Source organism: Somniosus microcephalus, chromosome 6 (genome assembly GCF_052327205.1).
Source record: "Somniosus microcephalus isolate GS21.2 chromosome 6, FLI_Smic_1.0, whole genome shotgun sequence".
NCBI classification, from domain to species: domain Eukaryota; kingdom Metazoa; phylum Chordata; class Chondrichthyes; order Squaliformes; family Somniosidae; genus Somniosus; species Somniosus microcephalus.
In genome coordinates, this window is record NC_140992.1 from 178,492,125 (window position 1) to 178,506,820 (window position 14,696).

The window sequence follows — 14,696 nt, forward strand, 5'->3', positions numbered from 1 at the left end:
ACACAGTGCAATCATCAGTGAACATCCCCACTTCTGACCTTATGATGGAGAGAAGGTCATTGATGAAGCAGCTTAAGATGGTTGGGCGTAGGACACTGCCCTGAGAAACTCCTGCAGCGATGTCCTAGGGCTGTGATGATTGGCCTTCAACCACCACAACCATCTTCCTTTGTGCTAGGTATAACTCCAGCCAGTGGAGAGTTTTCCCCCTGATTCCCATTGACTTCAGTTTTACTAGGGCTCCTTGATGCCCTACTCGGTTAAATGCTGCCTTGATGTCAAGGGCAGTCACTCTCACCTCACCGCTGGAATTTAGCTCTTTTGTCCATGTTTGGACCTAGGCTGCAATGAGGTCTGGAGCAGAGTGGTCCTGGCGGAACCCAAACTGAGCAGGTTATTGGTGAGTAAGTGCCGCTTGATAGCACTATCGACAACGCCTTCCTTCATGTTAAACTTGTATAGGACCTTGGTTAGATCGCACTTTTGTTGAGCTGCAGAGGGTTAGTTCAGTAAACAATGATCAGATTTAGAGTTTTGGGTTGCGGTATTTTTGAGACAGATGTGTTTCAGACCCAGCCTTGCCACTGGTGGTCTTCACGTTGTGGCCGCACTGACTGGTAACATTTACAGTAGAGACCGTTCTGACAGTCAGAAGCTTGCACTGTCCACAGCCCGTGACTCCTGTTGGTGCCGAGGCTAGCCTTGAGTGTTTCACTGAAACTGGTTTACATTAGAGGAAGAACTGAGGCAGGACTCTGTGGATGAATTGGAATCACCAGCTGCACGAACAGCACATGGATTCTTACACTCCAGTGCAGTACTGAGTGAGTGCTGCACTGTCAGAGGTGCCGTCTTTAGGATGAGACGTTAAATCGAGGCCCCGTCTGCCCCCTCAGGTGGATGTAAAAGATCCCACTGCACTATTTTGAAGAAGAACACGAGAGTTCTCCTGGTGTCCTGGCCAATCTTTACCCCTCCACTGACATCACTATAACAGATGATCTGGTCATTATCACTTTGTTGTTTGTGGGACCTTGCTGTGTCCAACAGTGACTAAACTTCAGAAAGTACTTCATTGTCTGTCTGTAAATCGCTTTGGGATGATCTGAGGTCGTGAAAGGCACGATATAAAATGCAAGTTCTTTCTTTTGACTGTACTCCAGGGTGATGGGTGTGGGCCGTTGCACCTTGTTAGACTGGACTACATGCTGTTAAAGTTGGGGAGGGGGAGTGGCGAGTTTCAGTGTGATGTGTGTAGCAAGGTAGCTGAAGCCAGCTCCTGAACGTGCAAAGGGGTGTGGGATTCCCCTCTTAGTTTGGGGACATCCTGTGTGAGGGACGTGCCTTCTGGTTTAGTGTCATTGAGTTTGCAGCCAGAGTATCACCCAATTTCTTTGATGCTTTAAAGATGCTCGGGAGTGAGTTTGGTTGGGTTGGTTACATACAGCAGTGTGTCGTCAGCAGACAGGGATATTTTGACATCATTCCCTTGGGCAGTTCTTTTTATGTAAAAAAAAAAAAAAAAAATTAAAAAATTCTGTACGGTGAAGAGATTGAAAGTATTTCAAAGCCCATGGCGCTCCCCTGAAGGATTACAATAACTATGTCTTTGACGGGCTGAATTTGTTGTGTGGCGTCCCTGATTCAAGAGGACCCTGTGAAATTCATCAAAAATATTTAAAGAATTCTACCCGGGTTTTAGGAAGGATTGATCAATTTAATAATGTTTCCCCACATCCCTCCCCAGACACCCTGGATCCACAGGGACTCCTAACACATGCAGCTTGTGGAAACACACAGGCCTAGTTGTGATCATCCACTGTTGAAACAGTTCATATTAGAAGTGGCTGTAAGGTGTGTGGCACTGCCCAGGCCAGACCTTTGCCCTCTTCTCGTATAGGACTGCACAGGAGTGTGAAGATAATTGTAGTTTGTGACTTTAAAACATGGACGTGTCCATCTTCGCAGTGGGTCTGAGATGTGGAAAAGCAACCTCAACCCAACCTGTAAATGTGCCAAGAGTGGCTGATGATTATAGAACTACTTCAGGAGGGCCTGTTCTGATATAGACTGCACCTGGAGTGAACGACTGTATTGTGGAACAACTTCATGAGGACCTACTCCTAATTTTTTCAGGAACTTAAAGATATTAGTATTAGACAAGAAATTATGGCCTACATCCTAGGGTTTTAAGAGGTTGCGACAGAGATAGTGGATGTTTTGATCTTCCAGAATTCCCTTGATTCCAGAACGGTCCCTGTGGATTGGAAGGTAGCAAATGTTAACCCTGCTATTCAAGAAAGGAGGGAGAGCGAAAATGGGGAACTGCAGGCCAGTTAGCCTGACATCAGTAGTAGGGAAAATGCTAAAATCTATTATTGGGGATGTGGTAATAGGGCACTTAGAAAATCATAATATGATTGGGCAGAGTCAACACGGATTTATGAAAGGGAAATCATGTTTGAAAATCTGTTTTTTAAGGGTGTAACTAGAGGGGTAGATAAGAGTGAACCAGTAGATGCAGTGTATTTGAATTTAAAATAAAATTTGGTAAAGTGTCACAAGAGGTTATTACGTAAAATTAGGGCTCATGGGGTTGGGGATAATATATTAGCGTGGATTGAGGATTGGTTAACGGACAGAAAACAGAGTAGGCATGAACAGGCCATTTTAAGGTTGGCAGGCTGTAACTAGTGGGGTACCGCAAGGATCAGTGCTTGGGCCTAAGCTATTTACAGGAAACTTTGTGATATCTGACACCGACGGGACCGAGCTGTTGCCGTCCCATCAAAACTGCCGGACAAACCAGCGCTAATGTTAAAACATATGGAGCTTTGAGCTCCGTATCTAGCAACAAACCCAACAGCTTCTAAACAGTCGGCCGTAGCTAGCAAGCGTCTCTGTAGCTAAGCAACAGCTTTAGCTAGACCTTGGAGAGCCTGACTGGTGGGGAAAAAAAGCAACGAAAAGAATAAAAACTTACTGAACCGACTCCTGAATTTTGCCGGTGGATCGAGCATTCCGGACAGTTAACCTCCGGATAAACCAAAGTTTCCTGTACAATCTTTTGCAATGACTTAGATGGGGGGGACGGAGTGTAATGTATCCAAGTTTGCTGACGATACAAAGCTAGGTGGGAAAGTAAGCTGTGAGGAGGACATAAAGATGCTGAGATATCTGCGCTCCTCTAATTCTGCCCTCTTGAGCAAACCTGATTATAATCGCTCAACCTTTGGTGGCCGTGCCTTCTGTTGCCTAGGCCCTAAGGTCTGGACTTCCCTGCCTAAACCTGTCCGCCCTGCTACCTCTCTTTCCTCCTTTAAGACGCTCCTTAAAACCTACCTTTTTGACCAAGCTTTTGGTCACCTGCCCTAATTTATCCTTATGTGGATCGGTGTCAAAATTTTTGTCTTAAAATACTCCTGTGCAGCGCCTTGGGACGTTTTACTACGTTAAAGGTGCTATATAAATACAAGTTGTTGTTGAAAAGGGATATAGACAGGTTAATTGAGTGGGTAAGAGCATAGCAGATGGAATATGATGTGGAGAAATGTGAAGTTATCCACTTTGGTAGGAAAAATAGAAAAGCAGAATATTTTTTAAATGGTGAGAGTTTGGGAAATGTTGGTATTTAGAGGGACCTGGGTGTTCTTGTACACAAATCACTGAAAGTTAACATGCTGGTACAGCAAGCAATTAGGAAAGCAAATGGTATGTTGGCCTTTATTACAAGAGGATTTGAGTATAAGAGTAAAGATGTCTTACTGCAATTATACAGGGCCCTGGTGAGACCACACCTGGAGTATTGTGTACAGTTTTGGTCTCCTTGCCTAAGGAAGGATATACTTGCCTTCGAGGGAGTGCAACAAAGGTTGACCAGACTGATTCCTGGGATGGGGGTGGGGGGGGTTGTCCTATGAGGAGGGATTGAGGAGGCTAGGCCTATGTTCCCTAGAATTTAGAAGAATGAGAGGTGATCTCATTGAAATATATCAAATTCTTAAGGGGCTTGACAGGGTAGATGCAGGGAGGGTGTTTCCCCTGGCTGGGGAGTCTAGAACCAGGGGTCACAGTCTCAGAATAAGGGGTCAGCCATTGAGGACTGAGATGAGAAATTTCTTCACGCAGAGGGTTGTGAACATTGTTCCCTTTAAGCTGCGCGGTTGCGCAGTTGGCTCACCGGCTTTTAAATAGGAAAAATGCACATGCGTGGTATTTTGAATGGGCCCCTTAAAGGGTCTGTGCATCCACCACCTTCCTCCCCCCCCCCCCCCCCCCCCCCCCCAAAAAAAAATTACAGGGAACACTGGTTGTGAATCTTTGGAATTCTCTACCTCAGAGGGCTGTGAATACTCAGTTGTTGAGTATATTCAAGACAGAGATCGATAGATGTTTGGATATTAAGGGAATCAATGGATATGGGGTAGTGCAGGAAAGTGGAGATGAGGCAGATCAGCCATGATCTTATTGAATGGCGGAGCAGGCTCGAAGGGCCGGATGGCCTACTCCTCCTATTTCTTATGTTCTTATGATATAGACAGCACAAGGCGTGACTGACGATATTGCAGAACAATTTCAGGCGGGCCTGCTCTGATATGGACTCAGTCAGAAATTCAGAGGAACCATTGAGCCAAGTGCTGCGGTTCTTTGCGATTGTTTGTTTATTTTCTTCATCTCCACCGCCCCCCCCCCACCATCATCTTTGATAATTGGTTTTGTGGGCTGGTGTTTGATAAAAGTACATGGCGCACATCTTCCACAAAGCTTGAAACGAATGAAAGCCTGAGTGCTATGCACCTTTCTTTTGTAGTCATGGCAGCAAAATGTATTCCTACTGGGAGATTATGTGCGAGCCCTTGATCGAAGCCACAGAGATTTATGTAATGTGTGATTGAAAGTGTTGCAGTTGCCTTTTGGATAAAAGCGTTGCAGGCAAACAAATGAGAAGGTGGTGCATTCTGTCATTCTAATCTTTGGTATGTACAAATGTGCCCCAGAATTATTCTGAATGGGGTCGGAAGAAGAATGATATTAAATCTTGTTCCTGTACTGTACTGTCATTGGGCTTACCGATATCAATACATATTGGGGAAAAACCATGCTCAAATTAATTCACTTCAATGCTGTGTGATACTTATCATGTTAAATTGCACCCATCTCTGTGACGGATCTGCAACCACTAGTATTTCACACTGGCATTCAACTGCTTCAAATACTCTCTCCAGACACAGCCCAGGTTTGAAGGACAGAATCTATAATTGTACTCCTGGGTGATTTCCCACAGATTAAGTGGCCATAGCAGGGTGGGTGGGGTAATTTTGTCAGTGCACACTGATTTGGGGGGGGTAATTTTAATGAGTGCACACTGATGGCAGGAAAGATCCCTTGTTGGTAGCTCCAATTGGAAATTCGGGTGGGTGCTCTCTGCAGTTTTACAATTATTGATTTCAGTCAAGGGCAGTGTGAGTTTGAATTTTCTTTTGGTGCTCCCAGCGGACAATCCTCTCCACCAGTCATGGGCACTCATTACCTCCGGTATGGAAATGTCACCCACCCACCATTAACTTCACTCAAACAGTGCTGGCTTAATCCAGAGTATACCTTTCTCTAACATTAAAAGCTGCCATTGCTGATTTATTTTAGGCCTCTATAATAACCCCACCTTGCATTTATATAGTGCCTTTTAATGTAGAGAAACATCCCATAGGTGTAATTGGACAAAAATGAACATTGAGTGAAAGGAGGAGATATTGGGAGGGTTGACTGAAAGCTTGGTCAGCGAGGTGGGTTTTAAGGAGGGACTCCAAGGAGGAGAGGGAGGTGGGAAGTTTAGGGAGGGAATTCCATAGCGTGAGGCCTAAAAGGTACAACGGCCAATGGTGGGAGGAAGGAAGTAGGGGATTCACACAAGGCCAGAATTGGAGGAACGCAGGGACCTCAGGTTTGATGGGCTGGAGGAGGTTACAGAGATAGGGAAGGGCAAGGCCATGGAAGGATTTGAAAACACAAATAAGAATTTTAAATTGAAGTAGTTGGGGGACTAGGAGCCATTGTAGGTCAATGAGCATAAGGGTGATGGGTGAATGGGACGTGGTACTGGACAGGGTACCTGAAGCAGCGTTTTGGATGAGCTGAAGTTTATGGAGGGTGGATGCTGGCCAGGAGAGCATTGCAATAGTCAACTCTGAAGGTGACAAACTCATAGATTTCAGCAGCAAAACTGACTGTTCGAGGTGGAAGTAGGACAGTCTTTGTGATGAGCAGGATATGGGATTGGAAGCTTAGCCCAGAGTTGGATAGGATTTTGAGGTTGCAAACAGTCTGGTTTAACCTGAGAGGGGGGTGGAATTGGTGTTGAAGGGGTGGCGTTTGGGACAGGGGCTGAAGATGATGACTTTGGTCTTCTAAATATTTAACTGGAGGAAATTGTCGCTTATCCAGGACTGGATGTCAGAGCAGCAGTATGAAAAGACACAGGCAGTGCAGTGGTCGATACAGGTGGTGGTGAGGTAGAGCTGGGCGTCACCAGCGTACATATGAAACCTGCGCTATGTCTTTGGATGATGTTGCTGTGGGGCAGCATGTTGATGGAGAAGCAGAAGGGGACTGGCGATAGATCCTTGGGAGAAGTCCAGAGATAATGGTGTGGGGACAGGGAAGAGGCGCTGTTGCTGAAGATACTCTGGCTACAATTGATGGGTAAGAGTTGAACCAGGCAAAGGTCGACCCACTCAGCTGGACAATGGAGGAATTGGAGGAGGATGGTGTGGTCAACCGTATCAAAGGCTGTAGACCAGTCAAGAAGGACACCGAGGGATAGTTCACCACGGTCATAGTCACATAGGATGTCATTTATGACTTTGAATCTGGCTGTTTCAGTGCTGGCAGAGGCAGCTGAATGGATGGTCTCAATCTTAGTGGCAAAGAAGTCCACGAACTCCTTGCATTTGTTGGTGAGGGCGGAGAGGCAGGAAACCATGGTTCTGAGAAATGTACGTACAAGAGCAACTTTGCTCTTTTGTTTCCGAATCCTGAGCTCGTTGAGTTTATCCAGTCGAGGCAAACACACTAGAGAAGTCGCAGGTTCGATTCTCTGGCTGCGCTGAGTTAGCGAGTCCCAGCCTGGGTTTGGTTTGGCTGCAGTGATTAGTCTTGGCTGCCCGGGTTAGGGAGGAGAAAATCAGGTCGGATTCCTGCTTTTCATTACTGCCCAACAATCCCTGTTGTAAGTGCGCAGGGGAAGACTAATCAGTGTTTGGCTGTGATGCCCCCTCTGCAGCCAAGTGGCGTGTTCAGACTCAGTCAAAGCTCACACACGAATGATGGCCACGTGTGTCTGTAAAACCATACCCCAGCGAGGAAGCCACGTTCTCAACAAAATAGTTCTAAGTCGAGGAAAAAAGAAAATTGTTGAGGAAAAATGTCTTTGGAATTAATTGCTAGTTCGTGGATTAGGCCACGAAGTGCATCATTGGGGATGTTGTGACATGACTGAATATCTTGGAACTGAGCAGGGCACTGGGAATCAAATTAAGCTTTTGGCAAACCTGATTTACATCTGGGCCTTGATTGCTGAATGCTGGCTTGTTAAACTTCGGAGAAAACTGTCCGGACTCTGGCTTGTTAAACCTCGGGGGAGTCTCTGTCGGGTGACCCTGGCTTGCGTCTGCGCTCACTCGGAGGTCGAACTCCAGACCATCGTCAACACCTTCACCGAAGCGTACGAGAGCATGGGCCTTACACTAAACATCCGTAAGACAAAGGTCCTCTACCAACCTGCCCCCGCCACACAGTACTGCCCCCCCCCCCCCCGATTATCAAAATCCACGACAAGGCCTTGGACAACATGGACCACTTTCCACACCTCGGGAACCTACTGTCAACAAGGGCGGACGACGAAGTCCAACACCGCCTTCAATGTGCCAGTGCAGCCTTCGGTCACCTGAGGAAGAGAGTGTTTGAAAACCAGGACCTCAAACCCGGCACTAAGCTCATGGTCTACAGAGCAGTAGTGATACCCGCCCTGCTGTATGCCTCAGAGACATGGACCATGTACAGCAGGCACCTCAAAGTACTGGAGAGCTACCACCAACGCTGCCTCCGCAAGATCCTGCAAATCTATTGGCAGGATAGGCGCACCAACGTCAGTGTTCTTGCTCAGGCCAACATCCCCAGCATCAAAGCTTTGACCATGCTCAATCAGCTCTGTTGGACGGGTCACATTGTCTGCATGCCCGATACGAGACTCCCAAAACAAGCGCTCTACTCAGAGTTCCGGCACGGCAAGAGAGACCCAGGTGGGCAGAGGAAACGCTTCAAGGACACTCAAAGCCTCCTTGAAAAAGTGTAACCTCACCATCGACACCTGGGAATCCCTGGCCCAAGACCACACAAAGTGGAGGAGAAGCATCCGGGAAGGCGCCGAACACCTCGAGTCTCTTCGCCGGGAGCAAGCGGAAGCCAAGCGCAGGCAGCGCGAGGAGCGCACGTCAACCCAAGCACCCCACCCACCTGCCCCTTCAACCACCGTCTGCCCCACCTGTGACAGAGACTGTAGGTCTCGCATTGGACTCATCAGTCACCTGCGAACTCATTTTTAATGTGGAAGCAAGTCATCCTCGGTTCCGAGGGACTGCCTAAGAGGAAACCACCTCGGGGGAGTCTCTGTCAGGTGACCCTGGCTTGTTAAACCTTGGGGGAGTCTCTGTCGGGTGACTCTGGCTTGTATTCCTTCCATGAATTTTGGCAGCTCCTCAATTTACATAGCAGCTGAGCAGCTCCCCATTGGTGCAGAGGGTTACTGTGTTTCCTGATGTCTTGCTTACCTTGTCCCAGCTCTTGCACTGAATTAGCTGATCTTGACTGAGGTGATGGTGGGGTCATCACAGTTGGCTCACAACTAGGGAGGGAACAACTCCCATGATTTCTGGCTCTTGGCCTGTATGCAATGAGCCTTGGTTGACTGTAATGTATGCTGGTGCAGTAGCCCTACTGTTGGGGACATGTATCGAGACCGGTCATCTCACCAGCGCAAGGTAATGGAGAGTCGGCAGTTGAGGGAGGGGGCAATGAATTCCTTTCCGATATACAAAGAAAAGCAGCTGTCCGGCCGTCTGAAAGGGTTGAATTGATTTCTGGCAAGAGGTAGAAAAACCTATTCATGCTGGTTTGTTGGACTTGCACAGAATCTGAATTGGCTTCGAATTTGTTTAGGGTAGAACCATACAGCACAGAAGGAGCCATTTGGCCCATCATGCCTCTGACAGCTCTTTGAAAGAGCTCTCCAATTCATCCCACTCCCCTGCTCTTTCCCCATATCCTTGCAAATTTTTTCTTTTCAAGTATTTGTCCAATTCCTTTTTGAAAGTTACTGTTGAATCTGCTTCCATCGCCCTTTCAGGCAGTGCATTCCAGATCACAACAACTCGCTGTGTTAAAAAAAAATTATCCTCATTTCCCCTCTGGCTCTTTCGCCAATTATCTTAAATCTGAATCCTCTGGTTACTGACCCTTCTGCCACTGGAAACAATTTCTCCCTATCTACTCTATCAAAAGTAGATACTTCCCACCTAGAAGGAGAAAGGCAGCAGGCGCATGAGAGCACCATCACCTGCAAATTCCCCTCCAAGTTGCATACCATCCTGACTTGGAAGTATATTGCCGTTCCTTCATTGTTGCTGGGTCAAAATCCTGGAACTCCCTCCTTAACAGCACTGTGGGAGTACCTTCACCACAAGGACTACAGTGGTTCAAGAAGGTGGCTCACCACTACCTTCTCAAGGGCAACTAGGGATGGGCAATAAATGCTGGCCTTGCCAGCGACGCCCACATCCCAGGAATGAATATTTTTTTTTAAAACACTCAATTTTGAACAGCTCTTTTAAATCTCCTCTTAACCTTCTCTGCTCGAAGGAGAGCACAACTTCTCCAGTCCCTCCACATAACTGAAGTCCCTTATTCCTGGTACCATTCTAGTAAATCTCTTCTGCACCCTCTCCAAGGCCTTGACATCCTTCTTAACGTGTACTGTATACATTGCTGACTCTTCTCGCCCGATAGTCCCCATTGAAACGGCTGTCCCGATCCCTGAATGTTTTACCGTCACTGCAGGGACCCTGTTCACATGGATCAGAGCTGGAAACTGGCATTCTAAATGGAAGCAGCGTTGCCTCACTGTTAATGAAAACCAAAAACTGGCAGGAGGGAAAGAACCAGCTGCGAACAAGGTTTTAAATGAAACGCAGAGAATGTAATTTAAAATGAATTTCCTCCCCCTTCCAGATTCGAACACGTCCCACAACATGAACACTGGCAACAACAGCGGCGTCTTTGTCACGTGAGTACCTGAAATCATCTCGCTCCCTTTAAAGTTGTAACTGCACCAGCGGTCCAGTTGGTTATTGCGTTACATGGTGTATTATTGAGCCGTGCAGACGAGGAAACTTCTAGTTCAATCCCCAGTCTGCACTGACCTCAGTCTCTAGTTCAATCCCCAGTCTGTGCTGATCTCAGTCTCGAGTTCAATCCTCAGTCTGTACTGACCTCAGTTCCTAGTTCAATCCCCACTTTTTACTGATCTCAGTCTCTAGTTCAATCCCCAGTCTGTGCTGACCTCAGCCTCTAGTTCAGTCCCCAACTGTGCTGATCTCAGTCTCTAGTTCAGTCCCCAGTCTGTGCTGATCTCAGTCTCGAGTTCAATGTACAGTGCTGATCTCAGCCTCTAGTTCAATCTCCAGTCTGTACTGATCTCAGTCTCTAGTTCAATCCCCAGTCTGTGCTGATCTCTGTCTCTAGTTCTATCCCCAGTCTGTGCTGATCTCAGTCTCTAGTTCAGTCCCCAGTCTGTGCTGATCTCTGTCTCTAGTTCAATCCCCAGTCTGTGCTGATCTCGGTCTCTAGTTCAATCTCCATCTGTGCTGATCTCAGCCTTTAGTTCAGTCCCCAGTCTGTGTTGACCTCAGCCTTGGGTTCAATCCCCAGTCTCTGCTGATCTCAGTCTCTATTCCCTAGTCTGTGCTGATCTCAGTCTCGAGTTCAGTCCCCAGTCTGTACTGATCTCAGCCACTAGTTCAATCTCCAGTCTGTAGTGATCTCAGCATCTAGTTCAACCCCCAGTCTGTACAGATCTCATTCTCGGATTCAGTCCCCAGTCTGTGCTGATCTCAGTTTTTAGTTCAATCCCCAGTCTGTGCCGATCTCCGCCTCGAGTTCAATCTCTAGTCTGTTTCGATCTCAGCCTCAACTTCAATCCCCAGTCTGTGCTGATCTCCGCCTCGAGTTCCAGCTCCAGTCTGTGCTGATCTCAGTCTCTAGCTCAATCTCCAGTCTGTGCTTATCTCAGCCTCGAGTTCAATCCCCAGTCTCTACTGATCTCAGCCTCGAGTTCAATCCCCAGTCTGTACTGATCACAGCCTCTAGTTCAATCCCCAATCTGCGCTGATCTCGGCCTCGAGTTCAATCTCGAGTCTGTACTGACCTCAGCCTCCATTTCAATCTCCAGTTTGTGCTGATCTCAGTTTCTAGTTCAATCCGTAGTCTATGCTGATCTCAGTCTCTAGTTCTATTCCTCAGTCTGTGCTGATGTCAGTCGCTTGTTCAATCCCCAGTCTGTGCTGATCTCGGTCTCGAGTTCAATCTCCAGTCTGTATGATCTCAGCCTCGAGTTCCATCCCCAGTCTGTGCTGATCTCAGTCTCTAGCTCAATCTCCATCTGTGCTGACCTCAGCCTCGAGTTCAATCCCCAGTCTGTGCTGACCTCAGCCTCGAGTTCAATCTCCAGTCTGTGCTGACCTCAGCCTCCAGTTCAATCCCCAGTCTGTGCTGATCTCAGTCTCTAGTTCAATCCCCAGTCTGTGCTGATCTCAGCCTCCAGTTCTGTTTCTCAGTCTGTGCTGATCTACGTCTCGAGTTCAATCTCGTCTGTGCTGATCACAGTCTCGAGTTCAATCCCCAGTCTGTGCTGATCTCGGCTTCTAGTTCAAGCCCCAGTCTGTGCTGATTTCAGTCTCTCTTTCAACCCCCAGTCTGTGCTGATTTCAGTCTCTCTTTCAACCCCCAGTCTGTGCTGATGTCAGCCTCGAGTTCAATCTCCATCTGTGCTGATCTCAGTGTCTAGTTCAATCCCCACTCTCTACTGATCTCAGTCTCCAGTTCAATCCCCAGACTGTACTGATCTGTCTCCAGTTCAATCTCCAGTCTGTGCTGATCACAGCCTCTAGTTCAATCCACAGTCTGTACTCATCTCAGCTACTAGTTCAATCTCCAATCTGTGCTGATCACAGCCTTTAGTTCAATCCCCAGTCTGTGCTGATCTCAGTCTCTAGTTCAATCTCCATCTGTGCTGATCACAGCCTCTAGTTCAATCTCCATCTGTGCTGATCTCAGCCTCTAGTTCAATTCCCAGCCTGTGCTGATCTCAGTCTCTCTTTCAATCCCCAGTCTGTGCTGATCACAGCCTTTAATTCAATCCCCAGTCTGTATTGATCTCAGCCACTAGTTCAATCCCCAGACTGTTCTGATCTGTCTCCAGTTCAATCCCCAGTCTGTGCTGATCTCAGCCTCTAGTTCAACCCAAACTCTGTGCTGATCTCAGTCTCCAGTTCAATCTCCATGTGTGCTGATCTCAGCCTCTACTTCAATCTCTAGTCTGTGCTGATCTCAGTCTCTAGTTCAATCTCCATCTGTGCTGATCTCAGCCTCGTGTTCAATCTCCAGTCTGTGCTGATCACAGGCTCTAGTTCAATCTCCAGTCTGTGCCGATCTCAGCCTCCAGTTCAATCCCCAGTATGTGCTGATCTCAGCCTCGAGTCCCATCCCCAGTCTGTGCTGATCTCACTCTCTAATTCAATCCCCAGTCTCTACTGATCTCAGTCTCCAGTTCAATTCCCAGTCTGTGCTGATCTCAGTCTCTAGATCAGTCTCCATCTGTGCTGATCTCAGCCTCTAGTTCAATCCCCAGTCTGTGCTGATCTCGGCCTCGAGTTCAATCCCCAGTCTGTGCTGATCTCAGGCTCCAATTCAATCTCCAACTGTGCTGATCTCGGCCTCGAGTTCAATCCCCAGTCTGTGCTGATCTCAGGCTCCAATTCAATCTCCAACTGTGCTGATCTCAGCCACTAGTTCAGGCCCCAGTCTGTGCTGATCACAGGCTCTAGTTCAATCTCCAGTCTGTGCTGATCTCAGCCTCCAGTTCAATCCCCAGTCTGTGCTGATCGCAGTCTCTAGTTCAATCTCCATCTGTGCTGATCTCAGTCTCCTGTTCAATCCCCAGTCTCTGCTGATCTCAGCCTCGAGTTCAATCCCCAGTCTGGACTGATCTCAGCCTCTAGTTCAATCCCCAGTCTGCACTGATCTCGGCCTCTAGTTCAATCCCCAGCCTGTACTGATCTCAGCCTCCAGTTCAATCTCCAGTCTGTGCTGATCTCATCCTCGAGTTCAATCCCCTGTCTGTGCTGATCTCATCCTCGAGTTCAATCTCCAGTCTGTGCTGATCTCAGTCGCTAGCGCAATCCCCAATCTGTACTGATCTCAACCTCTAGTTCAATCTCCAGTCTGTGCTGATCTCAGTCTCTCTTTCAATCCCCAGCCTGTACTGATCTCAGCCTCTAGTTCTGTTTCTCAGTCTGTGCTGATCTACGCCTCGAGTTCAATCTCCAGTCTGTGCTGATCTCAGTCGCTAGCGCAATCCCCAGTCTGTACTGATCTCAACCTGTAGTTCAATCCCCAGTCTGTGCTGATGTCAGCCTCGAGTTCAATCTCCATCTGTGCTGATCTCAGTCTCTAGTTCAAGCTCCCGTCTGTGCTAATCTCAGTCTCTAATTCAATCCCCAGTCTCTACTGATCTCAGTCTCTAGTTCAATCTCCATGTGTGCTGATCTCAGTCTCTAGTTCAATCCCCAGTCTTTACTGATCTCAGCCTCGAATTCCATACCCAGTCTGGACTGATCTCAGCCTCTAGTTCAATCCCCAGTCTACACTGATCTCAGCCTCGAGTTCAATCTCCATCTGTGCTGATCTCAGCCTCGAGTTCAATCCCCAGTCTGTGCTGATCTCAGCCTCGAGTTCAATCCCCAGTCTGTGCTGATCACAGGCTCTAGTTCAATCCCCAGTCTGTGCTGATCTCACTCTCTAATTCAATCCCGTCTCTACTGATCTCAGTCTCCAGTTCAATCCCCAGACTGTACTGATCTGTCTCCAGTTCAATCCACAGTCTGTGCTGATCTCAGTCTCTAGTTCAATCTCCAGTCTGTGCTGATCACAGCCTCTAGTTCAATCCCCAGTCTGTGTTGATCACAGCCTCTAGTTCAATCCCCAGTCTGTGTTGATCACAGCCTCTAGTTCAATCCACAGTCTGTACTCATCTCAGCTACTAGTTCAATCTCCAATCTGTGCTGATCTCAGTCTCGAATTGCATGCCCAGTCTGTGCTGATCTCAGCCTCTAGTTCAATCCCCAGTATGTGTGGATCTCAGCCTCGAGTTCCATCCCCAGTCTGTGCTGATCACAGCCTTTAGTTCAATCCCCAGTCTGTGCTGATCTCAGTCTCTCGTTCAATCTCCATCTGTGCTGATCACAGCCTCTAGTTCAATCCCCAGTCTCTGCTGATCTCAGTCTCTCTTTCAATCCCCAGTCTGTGCTGATCTCAGCCTCTAGTTCAATCTCCAGTCTGTGCTGACCTCAGCCTCGAGTTCAGTCACC

At 47.7% G+C, this 14,696-nt stretch overlaps 1 protein-coding gene across 1 annotated transcript in view; it reads left to right on the forward strand.

Moving 5' to 3' along the window:
- The window catches only part of vac14 (vac14 homolog (S. cerevisiae)), a 398,888-nt gene that overhangs the window by 36,571 nt on the left and 347,621 nt on the right, over nucleotides 1–14,696 (forward strand). Inside the window, exon 9 of the mRNA XM_085992023.1 lies at nucleotides 10,282–10,336. Coding sequence (XP_085848149.1) covers nucleotides 10,282–10,336 — 55 coding nt within the window. The remainder of the gene's footprint in view (nucleotides 1–10,281; nucleotides 10,337–14,696) is intronic.